Source organism: Podarcis vaucheri (genome assembly GCF_965113315.1).
Source record: "Podarcis vaucheri genome assembly, chromosome: 7".
NCBI lineage: Eukaryota > Metazoa > Chordata > Lepidosauria > Squamata > Lacertidae > Podarcis > Podarcis vaucheri.
In genome coordinates, this window is record NC_138765.1 from 34,682,920 (window position 1) to 34,702,372 (window position 19,453).

Below are 19,453 nucleotides of genomic sequence, written 5' to 3' on the forward strand. Positions count from 1 at the left end.
TGGTAAAAGTGTTGCTCCCCAAAGCATGTCAGCAAAGTTCCAAGTGTGACAGAGCGAGGAGAACCATGCTGTACTTACACGATCGCCTTTCTCCCCTTTGGATCCATAGACGCCTGGTGGTCCACGTTCGCCTTTCCCACCCTGCACGAAAAGAGAGAAGGAACTCCCTGAGAAAAGTACTGTTGTCATGCCATTGAAAAGAAAACAGAAGCTCTAGGCAGAAGACACTTCCAGAGTGCACAAATCAAACACAAAAGCCCACATGCTGTGGATGTGAGCAGCGCACAATACAAAAACATGACATCACTTGATGTCTGGATGCAAACACATATGCTAGTTTATTAATCTCTTTCAGATGTAAATGCCATCCTTGCCCTTCGCACACTCTCTCTCCAGTTAGGAGCAGGGAGTGAAAGGTGGGTGGGATTTAGATAGAGAGGGGATGAGAAAGAGAGAGAGAGAAAGAGAAAGACAGGATGACAGCAACAGCATGGGTGGGTGGCATTGGAAGGAATTTCTCCCACAGTCTGTTGATTAAGGTGTGCATAAGCATCAGCCACAATCTTGGCTTGAGGTCTCTAGTCTGAAAATGAATAGCAGGTTTAGCAGCTTTTCTAACATCAGCGGTTGTTTGCCTTCTTTACAAGTCTATCCATTTAAAACACATGACCTCTCAAAGAATCCCAAGGATTTTAGTTTGCTAAGGGTGCTGAGCATTGTATCTCTGTGAGGGTGCTGGCCACAGTTCCCAGGGTTCTCAAACTACAATTCCCAGGATTCTTTGGGGGGAATCAATGTGCTTCAAATATATAATGTGTACACAACCTCAGGTGCCAGTAGGAACACTCTAGCCACCCTTACCTTAAAATAATTACAAACATCCTGAAATAAAAATATTCGCAAATGACAGAAGTTGGATTGTGTGCAGTATCTGCAGTTAACAAAATAAACATTTATAAACTGCTTAATAGTCAAAAACCTCCCAGGCTTTCTCAACCTGTGGGTCCCCAGATGTTGTTGAACTACAACTCCCATCACCCCTATCTAGCAATGCCAGAGCTCGGGGATGATGGGAGTTGTAGTCCAACAACATCTGGGGACCCACAGGTTGAGAACCACTGCAAGCGATGACAATAATTATGCAGTAAGAGAAAATAACAAATCCCTAGTAACAATGAGAAAAGGAGTGGTTGACGTCTGAGCACATGGCCTGCATTATTGCCTGTTAGTATCAATACACAAATATGCACTACAATTTGGGGAACGTTCTGGATAAGGTAATTTACATGCTTATTATGTTGTAGTCTGTTTGTTTATTTAATCTAATCAGAAGAAGGCTTTAAAAGGAACTGCAGAGTGATCAGCAGTCCTTTTTAGCCCTACTAATGATGGCAAGCCAGACAGCCAATTCTTCTAGGAATGTTAACTGCATAAGATTAGGAATGTGGAGCCTGAAGCAGCCGCCACCATTTGGGATTCTGCTTAGGTGAAAGACTTACCTTTAAGCCCGGTGGACCCAGCGTGGCCTGAAGAGATAAAAACAAAATTAATGCACCTGCTAGACGCCTCGGTGATCATTCTGCATGCCAAGAGTAAGTAAAAGGAGGAATCAGGTCAAACGGGAACAGACTGAAAAGCAAGTATTCAGGCCGACAAAACGTTAAAACTATCAGGGGCTGTGTAACGTGAGCCTAGAGAAAAGAAGATTAAAAGGTAACATAACAGGCCTCAAACTTAAGAGGCTGCCATAAAGAAGATAGAGAGGAACTCTTTCCTCCTTCCCCCAAGGAAAAGACAAATGGAAAAGTTAGTCAAGCTGCAAGGATGGAAAATGTAGGTGTCTTATTGAGAGAGGGAGGGAGGGAGGGCCTCTTATAAACACTGCTGGAACAACCTGAAAAAGGATCCAGAAACGGATGGAGAAGATGGAGGCCAGCATTAGTCACAGGCTTTGGTGGCTGGGTCAGGCCCAAGGGGCTCCATCTGCCTGCTAAAGTTAGGGGCAAGATGTCTGCATAGCTACATAGATTAGAGGCAAAGTGGATATCCAAGGAGGTAATCTGTGGCAAAGAGAAGGAGATGCTAAAAGATGTGGGTCTAAGTGAGGAAATCAGGACTGGCTAGTCTCATTACTGTTCACTCTTCTAGTCAGGGCAATGTGATGGCATCCAGGTTCAAAACTCCTTGCACATCTCCACTTCAAGACCCACTGCAGATGGTTCTGGCATCCATATGTTCCATCCATGCAATCATAAAGCATCTCCCTCCCTCCACCACACACACATTCACACACTGAAGTAAAGATAGACCCTGAGCTTTGACTTTCAGTTTAAAACATACCAGTGGAAAATTGGCTGCCACTGCGATGAATGAAAAGCCCCTGTCAAAAGTTACTATTCTGCAGCTGCTGTATCCATTGGCTCCGTAGGGCCTCCTTTGCCAGGAGGAAGGTTGATAAGGAGGCAAACTTATTCTTATGACTGGAAGTCACATAAGACTGAGTGCTTTAAGCATCTTTCAGAGAACAGAGAATCTCACCCAAAAGCCTGCATTTTCAGAGTGGCTTGAGCTTAATCTGAGAGGGGGAAGACAAGCCCTAGCTCATTTTTAGGTCACCAATGTGAAAAGGCAGCCCCTGAGCATGCCCAGAGTGCATTTCACTTCATCCTAACCCTAATGTGAGGGTGGGCAGAACCTTACAATATAACCCCCCTCTCCACCACAATACAAGTCTGGTATAGTGTCTGCATTCAGCTCACCAAGCATCATAGGTTGTGCAGGTCTCTGCTAGAGCTTTCAGGCTAACCAACAGACTGGTTATAAAGCAGCATAAGATGCTGCCTTCTGCTGCCTCAGACCATCTAGCTCAGTACTGCTTACACTGACTGACAGGGGCTCTCCAAGGTTACAAGCAGGAGCCAGTGGCTCAGTCATGGAGATATGGTGCTTAACAAGTTCAGAGATATTGTTGTGCACAAGTTGGGAGGGAGGGGTTGTGGCCCAGGGCTGCTGAGACGATTCAGCACCTTGCATTTCATCAAGAGTGAACTGGTGGCCTTTGTAAGAAGCTCTTAATATGTCAGATGCTGGCTCCCTTCGGACTAGGAGCAAGAAAGGTCTGGAGGTGGAGATCAGAGCCTGCAGTCAAGGAAAGGGCAGCTCTCAGTGGCAGCAGAGCATATTTTCTGTATGCAGAAGTCCCCTGCTGAGAAGTATCGCAAAGGAGAGGCCACAAAGAGAATGCACAAACAACAATAACTCTAATACAATACGGTTATGGAGGGGAAAGTCATGTAGCCAGCTGCCACTTGTAATGCAGATGGAAACTAAGAGCCCAGGGCTTGAGCTTTGTACGGCAAGCCAGAAGGACCAAAACACCGCACCTTGCTCATCTTGGGCATTTCTGGATAGGGCTGGGTAGGTCTTTTATCTTCTACCAAGAGAGGCACTGCCTGTCACTGTAGACAATCCTGAGTTAGATGGACAAATGGTCTGGCATGGAATAAAGTGGGCTTTTTAAGGGAGGACAGTTGTTCAGTGGTAGAGCAGGAGGTCCCATGTTCAACCCCCAGTATCTCCAGATAGGGCTGAGAAAGAGGCAGTCATTGTGGGCAATATGGACCTAGCTGGGCCAATGATTTGACTGGAATAAGGAAGCTTCTTATTGTCCTTTTCTCTCTCACACCAATCTGCCCCTGTCCCTCAGTTCATGTTGAGGGTCAAGCCACAGGGTCCCCATTACATCTGGGGAGTAATGGCTAAAAGGGACTCTGGCAAAGCCACCAAGACTCAGATCTGTGGCTTCCCCTCCCACAAATTCCTGTGCAACTGCTTGGCAGTCCCACCATCTAGCCCTGCAGAAGAGTAACCAAAGTAAGCAAGGAAAGGGAAAAGTGCAAAGAGTAGCATTGATGCAGCCTCTCCTCCCCACCTCTTCCTTTCATCCTCTGTGGTTCCATGTGCCAAAGTTGTTGCCATGGGAACCCTTGCTGACATCTGGAAGCCATCACGGATTTCTTCAGTGATCCAGATGTTCCAGTGGATGCAAGCCAGAAGGAACAGGGGAAAGTGGTGGAAGGATGGGGGGTGGGATCACAGGGACAGCTCCTTTTAGAAAGCATGCGGACAAAGTTTGATATTCAGCCAACTGGGACAGGTAAAAGGACTTGGGGGGCAGGGGAGAGTGAAGATGGAAATCCAGGTTCCGGGGAAGGAACCCGCCACTGGGATGAATGAATCAATGAATGAATCAATGGTCCCTGTTGAGGTTACAATTCTGCAGCTGCTGAGAAGCCTTTTGAGTCAGCAGTTCGGCTGCCAAATGAGGAAGGATCTAAGAATACAGCCTTGTCCCATTAGAGGCCCTGTGTCTGTGTGTGTGGGGGGGGTGTCAGGTGATTTCAACATTGCTCGCAACTAGAAGTTTATGTCAGTTGCTTCTCTAATTTGGCAAACTGCACATTCAACTACATTTGCAGCTGGGGCAGCAAAACAGTCATGATGCTGCTCTAACACAGAAAGAAAGGGATGTAGGTGGGACAATGTTCCCAAGAGTACCAACAGTGTTTGGCCAACTCTTGAAGCAAGCAAGATTGTGGGTCTTTTTTAAAAAGAGAGAAGGGGGTGTTATTGTGGGGTTACAACAACCCTAAGAGGTAGGTTGGTCTTGCTTTACCCTTATTCTCATAGGAAATGCTCAGCAGGATCAAGGAGGTTCAGTTGGAGGGGAGTGAGAAATGTCCCTATTTACATCTGAGGAATGTTGATGGGTGTGGAATATCCAGCTGGCAACCAGAGATGCCAAACCCAGAGTACTTTCTTGTTCTGAGCATGACCTTGCCTTCTTGACCACCAGTTCAGCTCATCTCCTGCCTAATTAACAGTTTTCCAGGAACAATTACTCTTGGACCCGAGTTCCTGCCCACTGGACCTATGGAGATTATTATTTTTTCCCAAATCCACAAATGCATGGATCCCACTCCTGGAAGTTAAAGAGAGCCCATGTTGCTTCTTGAACCATCAGCAAGTGACATCCATCAGCCTGCCTTATCCAAGGGCTCATTAGAAAATCAATGTGATATTAACACCAGCCCGTTGACTTACATTTGAAAGCTGTGACTTCTGTGAGCATGGGGGACACTGCAAAAAAGAACAAAACAATTAGAAAACTGGAAAGGAAGATGCTTTCTAATAAAGGCTGCAACAGTTATAATGCAGTTCTGTGCATGTTTATTCAGAAGTACATCCTGCTGTGTTCAGTGGGGGCTTTTCCTCAGGTAAGTGAGTTGAGAAGGCTGTATTAACTAATTGACTAGCAGTCAAGCAATTAGTTATTGCAGCCTTCTACAACTTGGTGCCTTCCAGATGTTTTGGATGGCAAGTCTCATCTACCCTAGGCACCAAGGCAAAACATCTGGGGGGCAGCAGGTTGGAGAGCTGACATTTAAAACATTTTGATCAATTAAAAAGATGCCACCATGAATTGGACAGCAGTTTTTAATTTTAAAAAAGAAACTTGCTTTGAATTTAAGTACATTAAAAAAATCAATATGTGGTGGGCACCACCTTAAGAAAGGCATCCCTGCTTTTTCCTCACATAGGATGGACCACCATGTTTATGGTGATGCTGGCTGTGGCTCAAGGGTCCATCAAAGGTCAGGGGAGAGTGTTTTTCTTCAGCAGTGTTGCTTTATTTGTTTGCAAACATGTGTGGGTTTACTAGATAAATTCATTCATTGACTTACGCCCCATGGGCAAGGACTTCTTTCATCCATCTACCAGTTAAACTATCAATCACCCTGTAATGTTTATGCATTTTTGTGACTGTTAGTATGATGGGCAGTGACACAAATGATCAAACTTTGGCTATTTTTAATGCAATCAGGAAAATACTAAAATGCAGTATTGGGGGGTTAAGCAAATACCTTCTCTGATTCCCTTGTGATATGATCGGTTTGAATCCTCCTACAGTCCATTCCCAAGTACAGGCCAAGCAGCTTATTAGTGAAGGGTGTGTTGGGTGGAAGCCTCCAGTGAGCTAGTGAAGGGACTCAGTTGTCTGAAAGGCAGCTGGCTCCGTCTCCTTTCCCTGGCAAATTTCTGGGCACAGCGAAAGACTCTTATTATATGTGAGGGTTTGTGGCTTGACCACTGCTTCCTCCCACCAAACCAGTTAAGTGTGAGATGCTTCCCATGGGATGGTCAGCTCTAAAGAAGCCAAACCAGTCAGGCCGAGGCAGCTGGTGGCTGCTGCGGTTTCCCTGCATCGGGGGCAACTGAACGAATGGTGCTTGGAATGCAAACTTACACACTGTTGATAGGGATGTCAGAATGTAGTGGAAATTGCAGAGATGCCTTTCTGGGTATATCCAGCACACCAGCAAGGTATAAGGCTGGGATATGTGAAACCTGCCCATTTATTTCAGCACAGTATTCCTGTGAGTTCAGATATCCACAGAAACTCCACAGAGCACCATAGATCACCTTGCTTTTGAGCATAATGTCCCTCATACCTACGGGACTGCCTCTCCTGGTATGCCCCGCAGAGGACCTTAAGGTCCATAAATAGCAATGCTCTAGAGGTCCCGGGCCCTAAGGGAGTCAGATTAGCCTCAACCAGGGCCAGGGCCTTTTCGGCACTGGCTCTGGCCAGGTGGAATGCTCTATCTCATGAGGCTAGGGCCCTGTGGGATCTGATTTCTTTCCGCAGGGTCTGTAAGCCAGAGCTGTTCCGCCTGGCCTTTGGCTTGGAATCAGTCTGATCCTCCTCTCTCTTTACTTTTCCTTCTGTGATGGAACCCCTATTTGGGGACTTCCCTAGCTTTTTTCTGGCCCACGTAGGACCAGTCTGGATACCTGGCCTTGGTGAAGATTTGACGTTTTCTCCCCCCAAAGAGTTTTTGATCTGGGCTTCCACTGAAATGAGGCTGCATTTTAAGTTGCACTTTAATCCTGTTTTTAAGTTTTATACCTGATGTTAGCCGCCCTGAGCCCGGTCTCGTCTGGGGAGGGCAGGGTATAAATAAAAATTATTATTATTATTATTATTATTATTATTATTATTATTATTATTTCAGAAGAAACCATTTTTTTAGGTGTGCTCTTCATTGTTTTCAGTGGGACATGGAATGAAGTGCAGAGGCTTCCCTTTTTCCCAGTGAATTCAGTTGCACAACCCCCTTCATAATCCCACCCCACCTTGACAAAATTGTGCAAAGGTTTATGCATCCAACTACATTTTTACTTAATTTTGATAATTTCTAAAGCATGTCCCAGGACTGAACCGAGGTTGTTTTTGTTTCTTTGTGGTGGCGTGGAAGTGAAATCAGAGGAGTTCTGATGACTTGGAGGAAAGGTTTCTTCTGTCCTTCGCAAGTGAGGTCTTCATTTACCTACACTTATACAACATCCTCCCCCCCCCCCAGGCACCTGTGGGTTCAGAATAACTGATGGCATCAATGGAAAGACAATATCCACGTCAGCAATCCAATCTTCCGGATGACTGTGGCATCCAGAATGGTCTGAACAAGGAGCAGCAACTGCAGAGGCATGTTATGAAGGCTACAATTCCTGACTGTGTAACAAGCGCCAGAGCGCAGAAGGCTTTGCTTGCTTCCTTTTAGGCATTGGTAGCTCAGGAGTCTGGGACATACAAAGAAGCCCTCAGAAGGAACCGTTTACTGAGAGCTCTCCAGGAAAGGATTAGCATCAATGAAGTCTTAAGTACTACATGGTAAGCAGGGACAAGCAGGGTTTTGATTCTCAGCCCCTAAAGGTCTGGAATACCACTGAAAGAAATTGTGTGTGTGTGTGTGTGTGTGTGTGTGTGTGTGTGTGTGCTTGGAGAAATTCCTCGAGAAACTTCTCCCCAAAGCAGAACACCTTACAAAACTCTCCATAGGTCATTTGCCAATGTTCCCATTCAAAAAAAAAAAAAAAAAAAAGAATTCAAACTGCCTTGTAAAATGTCATTCTCACAATCCAATATGAGAATTTCAACTGTTTGTATCAAATTCTTGCGGCTTCCAATACTACCCATATGCTGATGACACTCAGCTTTTCCTCTGTACCTTAGATCTTTTGTCCTTCCTTCAATTCCACATTTCCAACTTCCCCTCTGATATTTCTCTGTGTCAGTGTTTCAACACTGTTCTTTATTTGTTTAAAAACAAACAAACAAATGCAAAAAGGATGTCTCAAGCTGAATATATCAAAGAGCAAACTTACCAAGTCATGGTTCAAACAAACCTATTTAACTATATTCCCCTTCCCCACGTATATTACAACAACCCTATGAGGCTGATTGGTCTTACTGTCCTATGGGCACGAGGACTCAAAAATTCATGACAGGAGAGGTCAGAACTGGAGTCTATCTGATCAGTAGCTCAATTTCTTCTTAGATGCTACACCTACGTAAGCAAAATTACTAACTCATGCTCCATATATGATTCCGCACCTTGTCACCTTGGCCATCTTTCACACCAACCTTTCCAGAAGATCTCACCTCCTCCTGGAAGAGAGCAGAGAAAAGACAGTATTATAGGCTAGTAGTCCACAAACCATTCTTCTAGCATATGAATATAAGAAGAGTCTGCTGGGTCAGGCCAAAGGGGACTCATCTAGTCCAGCATCCCTATTTCCTATTCTCATAGTAGCCAACCAGATACATGTGGGAAACATGCAAGGAGGACCTGAGCACAAGAGCAACTTCCCCTCCCCTGTGGTTCTTAGCAATTTCTGCATTTCTGCTTCCAGCGATGAAGACAGAGCCTAGGCATCATGGCTAGTAGCCGCTGATAGTGAATTTGTCCAATCCTCTTTCAAAGCCATAAATCTGCTGGATGCTCTCATGCTCCCTCCCACGTAGGAAGCCTCCCATGTGGGCCAAAACAGCTTCTTTCTGTCCTTCACTCCGAGTGAAGAGGGAAGGTTGCCAGCAGCTGGAGAAAATGGCTGATGTTCAGAGAACTAAGATTAACATTTAACAGGTGCTTATCACAGCATTTGGAAGTGCACTGCCACAGTTCAGTGATAGAGCATCTGCTTTGCTTGCAGAAGGTCACAAGTTCAAATCCTGGCACCCTGCAGTATGGCTGGGAAGGTCTCCTGCCTGAACACAGGACACACAAAGCTGCCTTTATATGGAGCCAGACCACTGGTCCATGTAACGCTGTATTGTCTACACAGGGAGGCTCTCACAGCCTTACCTGGAGATGCTGGGGACTGAGCTTGAGACCTTCTATATGAAAGGCAGGTGCACTTCACTGGGCTATGCCCCTTCCCCAAGGGGCTTAGCATCCCTAGTCTGAAACCCTGGAGAGAAACTGTCATTCAGTGTTGACAGTACAGTCATACCTTGGAAGTCAAACGTAAACTGTTCTGGAAGTCTGTTCGACTTCCAAAACATTCGAAAACTAAAGTGTTGGCTGATTGGCTGATTGGCTGCAGTCAATCAGAAGCCATGGAAGCCCCATCAGACATTCGGCTTCCAAAAATAGTTCACAAGCTGGAACAGTCACTTCTGGGTTTGCAGCGTTCAGGAGCCAAAAATATTCAGGAACTAAGCTTTCGACTTCCAAGCTACAACTGTACTGAGCTGGATGGTCTGACTTGTACCAATTCAGTTTCCTGTGTTAAACAAGAAATGAAATGGCAGAAGCTCAGGAGGTCAAGTGACCTCCTCCGTCACCCATCTTGGCCTTTGGCTCTCCAGTCTTGCTCCTCAAGGCAGGAGTGGCTTGTGAAGAGCGGTTCTCCTGACAGCAGAATTGTTGCTGCTAACCGGGACCTTGTGGGGGCAGGGCAGGGTGACAGTGAAGCCATGTCTGGCAGAGCACCCTGGCAGAGCCAATCTGGCACTCTCACCTGCTCAGCCCCACCCCACCACCATCCCGCCCGACTCACACAACAGCCCAGTGAGAGGCAGTGATGCCAGTGTCAGGATGGTGGCTCTACTGCACCACCCCATCACTCTCCAAAACCTTTTTTGCAGCCTTAGCCAGAGATGCCAGGAACTCAGGACCTGCTGCATTCAAATCAGAGACTATAACAGAGAGTGATGCCCCTTATCTGCCAAATGGCTCACAGACACATATTTTGATTGTCTCAGCACTGCCTGTCTCTGGGCTGTTTGCTCCCTTTTGCACCATCTGTGCACTGCAAAAAACCCCCACTTGTCTCCAGTAAATTCTCCTCACATTCTGACCTTGTTCAGCTGCCCCTGGAACATGCTGTGCAGCAGCTACATGCCTGTCTCTACATCACTCGAAGTCAGGACTGGGGAACCTTTGGCCCATCAGATATTGCAGAACTACAATTCCCATCAGCCCTAGCAACCATGGCTGGTGGCCACGGATTATGGGCGGTGTAGTTTAGCAATTTCTGAAGGGCCATAGATCCACCTACACTTCAACCACCCAGGGACTAGTCTGCCTACACATCGTCCTAACACCCTGGCCTCTTTCTCCCAGCCCACCAGCAAGATTCTTATCATCACACACTTGTAGGAATACTTTCCCTGTTCCCACTTATCTGTTGCTCCATCCTGTCAAGATTCACCCCTTGATAAGCTCTGTTTTCTATCCTCTGGCTCTTGTTGCATTTTTCTTCAGTCTGGCTCTTTTGGCCTAGTCTCATCACCGCCATTAAATCTTGTGGAAAAAATGAGGCAGGTTTGTTTTTGTCCCAGAGGGTGAATGAATGAGGCTTGTGTTCTCATCAATGAAAGAAGCTCAAAGGATGGAGAGGAGAGCAACAGGGAAAGGAGGCCCATATGTGGGAGAAGGCAGTTCCAAGTCAAAGAGTTCAGCATATCTTCCTTGGGCAAGTCAGAACACAATGCCCCAGGGTCAGATATACCTACAGTTGGACAAAGATGTCCATGCCACTTCAGGATGAGGGGAATATCCAGCAGGGTTTGCATCTTAATGCAAATCTACCCACTTCACGAAACAAGACATGAACTGATAGGCAGCTGTCCTTCAAAATGCAGACACAAATTATGATGCAGTTCTCCAACCAAAGAATGCACACAAAAGCATATACTCACTAAGAGTGCCATGGTGGGTTGACCATCACATCCTGCTGGCTTTTACTGGCCAGGGCAGAAGAAGTGGGCAGTGGTTTTAGTGACTTTTCAAAGCCATGCCAGTTCCAGGAGCCCTCTCTGCTAAATGGACTGGTTCAGAACCCAGTGGATCCATGGCTGGCCCTGCTGTGACCCAGCCCCATTACAGATCATTTTGGGGTCCTATGCTGGTTATGACTGGCAGGAACAACACCACTTTCTATGGCTGGGAGTGGGGCTTCCAGGGCAACGGAGTCCCACAGAGACGTAGCCCAGCAGATGGATGCATCTGTTGCCTCCTAACCCCCTTCAGCCACAAGGATCAGCATGTTAGGACTGTAGCCTAAGCTAATATTAAATCATCTGGATGTAAGCATCTATTGGCCCTACAATTCATCTCAAAACCAAATCAATGCCTCTACAAGATATGCTGAATTAAATGGGGCTTTTCTATGTAAATAAAAGAAGCACAATTTAATCATATATCAGATATGAATGCCTACACTTGAGCTATCAAAAACAGGAGTGTTGTTCACCAGATGAAAGAAAACTTAAGTTATAGGACAGGAATCAAGCAGTAACTGCACCTCTGGGAGAAGGTAAAAAAAAACTGTTTATGTACCAAGTGATTGAATAATAAAGTGTTTAAATGATTGATTAATCAATTCTGCTGCTGTTTTTAATCTGCTGAAGGTTGTGTTTTGCTTTTGTACTGATGTTTCCTTTTATATCATGTTTTTGTATTAAAAAATGTTGCTAGCCCCCTTAAGAACCATCTTTGGTGAGCAGGGATGTAAATATTTCCATATTCTATCCATCATGTCAGCGCACAACTGGCTGGCAGTAGTCTCAGATGGTTTAGATTGCAACCTCTTGCTCCCCCCTTCCCAGTCCCTTCTCTGATGTGTATTTCTTCTCAGTAGGATGTGACAGTGAAAAATAAAATCCCTAAATTGGTAGCAAACATATTCCCAGCAAATGTTGAACGGATGACTGGTGTTTAATTCCAGCAATGCTCTCTCTATTCCATACTACAGTGGTGGTGGGAACAGGCAAATTAGTTTTCCATCAGTTGGACCATTAAATCTATCTCAGCAGAGGATTAAAACCGCACTGAGTCTCTACAACTTTCCGATTTGTGGATCAAAAGTACTTATTTTGATGGGTAATTTCCCCTCCCAAATACTTATCTTTTCTCAAAACTGTTGGGTGCCATTATTTATCCTGACTGCTGCTTCTGATAATGGTTACATGGGTGATCCCATCCTATCAGGGATCACACAGTAAATGGAACAATGCCATGGTACTATGTCCAACACAATGTGATTGGACATAACCATTACCATTAGGCAGAGTGAGCCAGCTGCCTCAGGTGGCAGATGCTGGGGGTGGCAGCAAGATATTGGTGAACATGGCTAAGCACATGCAATGGAAGTTTTCAGTGTTGTTTACGCAGGCTAACATTGCAATGGTTGTTCAGTAATGATCTCACAGCTTTTCTTCCACAATAAAATTCTTTCCACACAAATCCATCCTATTTAATCACATCGTATCAATCTAGCTGTCTGCTAGAGAGAAACAGGACTAGAAATTGCCAATGTTCACTTGTTCATCCCATGTCCAGAATGGAAATCAATCCAGCAAATGCAATTGCTATTCACTGCTGTTGTTACTTTCAGACTGCAATTGATACAAAATCGATTGCATTTTCTCTCATTTGCATCATGTTTTCTTTACATTGAAATGAATGGATAACATAATGACAAGATGGAATTTACATAATTTACACAATATTGTCACAGCGGACAGTGAGAAGAATAACAGTTTATGCAGAAGACAAAATGCAGTGGAATGGAAACAGTGCTACAAGCAACAAAGGCAGAGTGAAACAGAAACTATGTCTTCTTACATCTGTGTTGTCAGTACACATGCAAAAAAAACCCCATGAACCACAACCACCCCATATTTCCACAGTTTGGGCAGTACAATTCCAGTAAACTGAATTTTCCAGAGGATTTCAAATCAATAATACTTTGTCTTATGTAATGCTTACAAATGCTCCACATACTTTAGCTTGTCATAACCATTACAATTCTCCAGGGAAGGACAGCATCATCAACCCCCAGATGGGAGACTGAGAGGCTTGCTTATAGTCATGTCCTGACTTCACAACAGGAACAAGATTTGAGCTAGAGGCTTCCTGATTCATAGCTCTATACTGGGAGTAACTGGAGTGGTACACTCCACATGTTGTGGACTGCAGCTCCCATCCTCCTTGACCAATGGCCATGCTGGCTGAGGCAGATGGGAGTTGTAGTTCCAAATGTTTGGAAGGCACCATGCTGGCTGCCCATGCTCTGGACTTTGCTAGTTCTTTCTTGCTGGTTGGTGTTCCTCACCTGCTTGCTTTGGGTCTCCTCCAAGCAGAAGCAGCGGGTGTAGACCTTGCCTTCAGTCTGAGGGTTGATCTCTATCAGGTCATTGCTCTGCATGACTTCCACATCCCGACGAGTTTTAGATGCTTCGGGAAAGCACTGATGAAACAGGAAAGCATTGAAATAACTTTGATGAGCAAGGCAATTAGCTCTTCATGGACCAGCATGGCCTGGGGCTTATAGCAGCGGTGGCTAACTTGTTTTGGTCCAAGGTTTTACCCTTGGCCAATCTCTGGGGGCTGCAAGCCACCCTACACTCCCTCATGCACTCACCTGCATACACACAGGTAGACAAGCCACCCATTGGCTGATCTGCATGCCCCCCTAAAACTACAAAATTATCATTCTGATGATCAGGAAGGAGGTAGTTTTGATTCCCTATAAGGGAACTGGGCTCCACCCATCCTAGCACTGTGTCTACTTACAATTTTTCTTTTTCTTACTGCTGCCCAAATTGGTTGTGTTTGGGGAGCCCCAGAAAATTTGCTTAGGAACAAATACGGGTTAGTGACAGACCAGGAACTGGGAGACCAAAGTTTATGGCTCAGGTGATAAGATTTTTCAGCCTGGTGGGCTGGATGCTCGCTTCCCTCACCCATCATGACAGGTGTGTCATCAGGTAGCAACTTCTAAGTTGCTAGCTTTCAGTCCCAAACAGCTGGTTGGTTTGACAGCAGCCCTGCTTGCCAAAGAACAAACAGGATTACATTTTAAGCTCCTGAGTATTCCTTTGCAAGGCGTGTCTTTATAAGGTGCCCACCTGATGTCATGTGTGGTGTCAGGTGTGGGGCGTGGTTTGGGGAAAACAGCCTTGAGGGCCAAATTACGACTGAATCCCGTAGGCCTGATTAGGCCCATGGGCAGGAGGTTCTTCACCACTGAATTTATGGGCACAATGAGGCTGTACTATTTGAACAAGATCAGAGCTTGTTGAGAAGTAAGTAGAGGGGAATGACTGCATAGACCTGAAAGTGAAGGTTTTCTGAAGCAAAAACCACACCGACATTGTTTCAAATAACTATCCACTCCCCCCAAAAAATAATAAAAAATAACTATCTCAAACAGGCAGCAGGTGTCAACGTATTATCGGATCCACCCAAAAAAAGCAAAGCAGTTTTTACATGCAAGTTGCTATGTAACAGAGTAGATTGCATCTACAATGCAAGATCACATCTATATCAATTGCTGCTGTTGCCTGTGGTTTTGAATGGGGAACCTGATGCACCACTGTAGATAATAAAAACCTGCAAAACAGACAGCAGTGCTTTCAACTCTAGAAAAGTTGTCTGACAGCTTTTGTGGATAAATGTCTCAGTCCTGCAACCTCAGCATGAGGAAATGCAGGAGCACGCACATAAACAGAAGTGACAGCTTTTGCATATCTGGAGTATTACTCACCCCGTTATCAGAGATCTCACAGCATCCCTCATGCATTGCCATGGCTGGGTCGCAATAAATGTGAAGCTGCTGAATGTCAAACTGCAAACAAAGAAACAAGCAAACTGTTATAGGGTGGAGATCCAATATCCACCCTGGTTCTTCAGATCCTGGAGAAGAGGCCTCAGCCAGCCCTTCACTTAAGCATGGGAAATCATAGTGGTACAAGTACACATCCCATTGGAGGAATGAGCAGAAGTGGCTCACCAGGTGGGGCGGTGCCATTATGATAACTTCTCACCAGTTGTGTCCCAGTTGCTTCCCAAGAAGGAGAGTGCAAAAGTGGCAGGGAGACCAGTGCAGTGAAAACGCACTGGCAGAGCCAATCTGGTGCCCCTGTCAATGCATCTGCAGCCTCCATGCCATCTTCCCACTCAGCAAGTGACAGTGACATACCTACCGGGCTCCACCACACCTGGCAAGCTTCTTCTGGGCAAGAGAAATGGCAGGGTGAGCTACCTATTGTCTGTACGTTTTCAGACACCTGCCTCTCAAATGGTTTCTGGTGAAGGGTTGGTAGGTCTTGGGCTTGGTTCTGAGAATGAGGTTCTATATATTATCCTCAGGACCTCTCTTCCAAGGCAGCACATTTCCCCTCAAGGCCATCAGGTAGGCACAAATTGCCACCTTTAAATGTTGGCCTAGGAGTTTTGGAGCAGCATTATTTTAAAGTTCTACTTAAGAAGAAAACAACACCACACATTCTGAAAGAGAAAATAGTGTATGTGAAATATTTTCTTTGGTGCTTCTCCAAATTCCCCAGTGGCATTGCCACAGTGGGATAAATGTGTGGGGAGAGAAATCCCCTCTCCAAAAAGGAACTGTCACTCCCAATTCTATTATGGAAAAAGAGAGAACAATCAGAAATCCTGATCTTGGCAGGGTAAATTGCCTCATTTTGACCTCTTGCTTTATCCCGCAACTGTGCACATGAATTAGAAGCAGAGGTGGGGTCAGGGTTGGGGGATGAAATCTGGCACGTGTGGAACTGTGCTTATACCTGTCTAATGGGTCAGTACATCTATTCATTTATTGCATTTAAATATCACCTTCCTTCTATCAAGGAAATTAAGGCAGGATATGTGAGGGTTCTCAGGCAGTCTCCCACACAGGCACTGACCAGAGCTAGACCTGCTTAGTGTCAGCAAGGCTGCTATGGCATCATTTGCCCTCCAGCCATAGGGAAATCCCACAAAGACATACTCTAGGTATCTGGAGTCTAAGTAAAACTCTGAAGCTTCTAACAGCTCAGGAGTTAACTCAACAATTGCACAGGGCTCAAATTACTGAATTCCCAGCACCGCCATTTTACTTCGCCAGCCCTGCTCCCAACATACACACCCTGGGAAATGGCATAATTAAAATGTTCAGGGGTGCAGGCCTAGAGCTCCACTCAACACCAAGAGCTTCACATGGCTATTAGCCATGATGGCCATGTAGTGTCTCCAATATCAGAGGCACTGTGCCTCATAAGAATGGAAGAAGAGCCTACTGGACGAAGCCAATGACCTAGCTAGTCCACAATCTTATTATCACAGTGGCTAACCAGATGTTTGTGGGAAACCTGCAGGGAGGACCTGAGAGACAAGAGCACTTTCCCCTCCTTGGGTTTCCAGAAACAGGTATTCAGAAGTATTATTGCCTCCAACCATGGAGGTACAGCATAACCATCATGGCTTGTAACTGTTATTAGCCTTATCCAATATATATTTGCCCACTCACTTTTTCCATGCCATGAATAATTTTTTGACACCTCCATCATATCACCTTTTGCTGGCCTTCTCTCTGAACTAAAAAAGTCCCAAATGTTGCAGCCTTTTCTCATTGGGGAGTCACTCTCCATCCCATTGATCATTTTGGGGAGAGCAGTGGTCTTGCACTCAGGGTCTACTTATGGGCTTCCCATAGGGGCATCTGGTTGGCTACAGTGAAAACAAACTGCTGGACTGGGAGAGACTTGGGCTCATCCGGCAGCCAGGCTCTTCTTATGTTCTCATGTTCGAGGCCACCCCACAGTCCATTCTAGCTGCTGCTGGGAAGCAGCTAGCAGCAGTAGAAGTGACCAGTGATGTCCCCACCAGCATTATAACAGCAGCCTGGTGGTGGTGGCAGTAGTCCTTGCCAAGGCCCCAAACCTTGCCCAAGAATTTTGTGTGCTGGCTTCTGGCTTAGAACAGGATTTGCTAAAGCTCCCTGATTTATTGCAGAATGCACTTACACCAAAATAGCTTCGTTTGTTGTTAATTATGCATTGGCTGATCAGCTCAAGCATTTCAAAATCTCTTCCTGGAAATATATAGTCATTTCTTGCTCTATCACCATGCAGATTCTCCAGTGGTGGAATATCTGCTATGCATGCAGCAGGTCCCTGGCTCAATCCTTACTATCTGCAGGTAGGATTGGGTTAGGGTTAGAGAGAGCTGCTGCCGGTCATTGTAGATCAGAGGTGGGGAACCTCTGACCTGCATCCCTGCATAGGCCTGGCAGAAATCACAAAAAGGAAACCCCCAAAGAATAAAATCATAGCTATGTCTTGAAGTTCAAAGGTGACCTAGCTTAGTGGCCTCAATCCTGACACCAACTCCTGTTCTCTGGGGAGTGAGGGACAATCCCTTACAGACAGAAGCTTCAGTAGAACTGAATTTTGTGTAAAGTGAACTTTTGGACAATTTGGAGGTTCTTTCTTCTTAGAAATGTAAGATTAGCAAAAAGTATGCATGTCACCTACGGTAGAATGCCAGGACAAACCTGAAGGTTTATGAGAGGTTCCCGGTGAAGCTTAACACTTTTTTAAAATGTTAGCAACATTCCTTAGAGTTGGGGGTGTCTTCATAGATACCAATGTGTGTTTGAGCCCAACTAGGTTTGAGAAAAGGCCAAGCAGGCCCAAATGGAGAGATGGTCCGCTTGCCACAGCTTGCCCACAAAGCCCCACCATGACTCACTGTGACAGGAGCACCCTGCACGGCATCCAATCCAACAAACGCGTTGCCTTCCCTGGCCAGGCGCCGGCGGGGTTGCAGTGGCTTGGAGGAGATGTAGCTGCAGTCGATGTGGATGGAAACCACTTGGCTTTGGATGCTAAGGACCATTTTGTGCCACTTCAAGTCGAAAAGGGCGGAGACCCCTTTTCCGGAAAAGATGGCACTGACAAACTCCTTGTCCTGGCCCTTGGCTTGGAACTCCAGGCTCTGCTCTTTGCTGTTGATCCCCAGGGAGAGCTGAGGGGGTGAAAGGAGACGGCACTGACTATGAGAATGTTCTAGAAAGAGAGGCAGAGAGGAAAGGCATGAGGGGAGACAGGGAGACAGAAAGATGAAGAAAGCACACTAAACAGAGAGATACTAGGATTGTGGCGGCAGCAGGCAAGCTGAGAGAAGACTTGTGATTCTTTTTTGCCAGGGCAGTCTTCCCTCTGGTCCATACACCCTTCATTATGAAATGGGTCAAATCTAATGTTGCAGACCATCAGATCCCACAACACAAGTGGCATCTTTGTCATATTATGAATCATTGTCTGTTTTAGCTATATATTATTTTTTATTAAAGGAAGTGACAGATATAAAATACAGTTATATTATCATAAAGAACACAGAATGATAAATGTGGTCTCAATGCCTGTTATTCCAGAGAGGAATGCTTTATTATTATCATTAACTTGGATCAGCATGTTTTCTGAAATAACATCTTGAGAAAAACAGTTAGTTTAGCCATTTGAGATATTCCATATTGTTATGAGTTTGTGGGGAACCGCATTCCCCTCAATTCCTGGGTCTAATAAAAGTTAGGATTAATCAATGCTTGGAGGATTAAACTGAAACTTTAAATAGCTGGGCTCCAGGAAACGACCTGGGAGAGGAGCCTTCAAGAGGAAGAAAGCTAATAAATGTTCCTCCCACCTGCCAAAATGGCTCAGGTGGGAAGCAACCAGCCAGATTCAGTGCTCTGCCCTTGCCCAGGCCACACTCTCATGCTAGCTTTCAATGGTGAAAGCACAACACAAGGCCAGTCTAGGAAATCTGTAAGGCTCACTTCTATGGCAAGGATCCTCCTCATGGGTAGCAGCTTAGGCTTGAACTGTGACTCAGACAAGAAGGAGCTGGCTAGGTTTGTTGGACCAGCAGCACCAAGTGAGGGAAATTACAAATGAGGAGTCAGATCCTTGGGAAGGTCTCAGTGATGTAGCCACCCCAGCACTCCACTCTTTCCCCTCTTACATCACCCAGGTGAACTAAGCCTACTACACTCCTGTGGCAGGTTCACCTCCAATCCTGGCACCCTCTGCAGCACTGCGAGAGCCTGACTCTAGCTTATCCTCTCAGGAGGAGCTTACTGCTCAGTCTGGTTTGGAGCCACCACTGTGGGTTCCTCCATCGCCTTGGAGGGGTGATCTTGCCCTGGAGGCATAGAAGGCTCCAGCCCACTCTTGGTCTTTATGGGAGCAACTTGCTTACTTGGGAGCTTTCCATGATGCTGCCTTGCCCCATTAGAGCAATCTCCCACCATCTAATGACCT

At 45.7% G+C, this 19,453-nt stretch overlaps 1 protein-coding gene across 5 annotated transcripts in view; it reads right to left on the minus strand.

Moving 5' to 3' along the window:
- The window catches only part of COL16A1 (collagen type XVI alpha 1 chain), a 129,623-nt gene that overhangs the window by 72,240 nt on the left and 37,930 nt on the right, over nucleotides 1-19,453 (minus strand). For all 5 annotated transcript variants that reach the window (XM_082232762.1, XM_082232760.1, XM_082232761.1 and 2 more), the window contains exons 6-12: nucleotides 17,883-18,158; nucleotides 14,899-14,979; nucleotides 13,465-13,599; nucleotides 8,456-8,509; nucleotides 5,104-5,139; nucleotides 1,500-1,526; nucleotides 79-141 (exon numbers count right to left, since the gene is read on the minus strand). In XM_082232762.1, coding sequence (XP_082088888.1) covers nucleotides 79-141; nucleotides 1,500-1,526; nucleotides 5,104-5,139; nucleotides 8,456-8,509; nucleotides 13,465-13,599; nucleotides 14,899-14,979; nucleotides 17,883-18,158 — 672 coding nt within the window. The remainder of the gene's footprint in view (nucleotides 1-78; nucleotides 142-1,499; nucleotides 1,527-5,103; nucleotides 5,140-8,455; nucleotides 8,510-13,464; nucleotides 13,600-14,898; nucleotides 14,980-17,882; nucleotides 18,159-19,453) is intronic.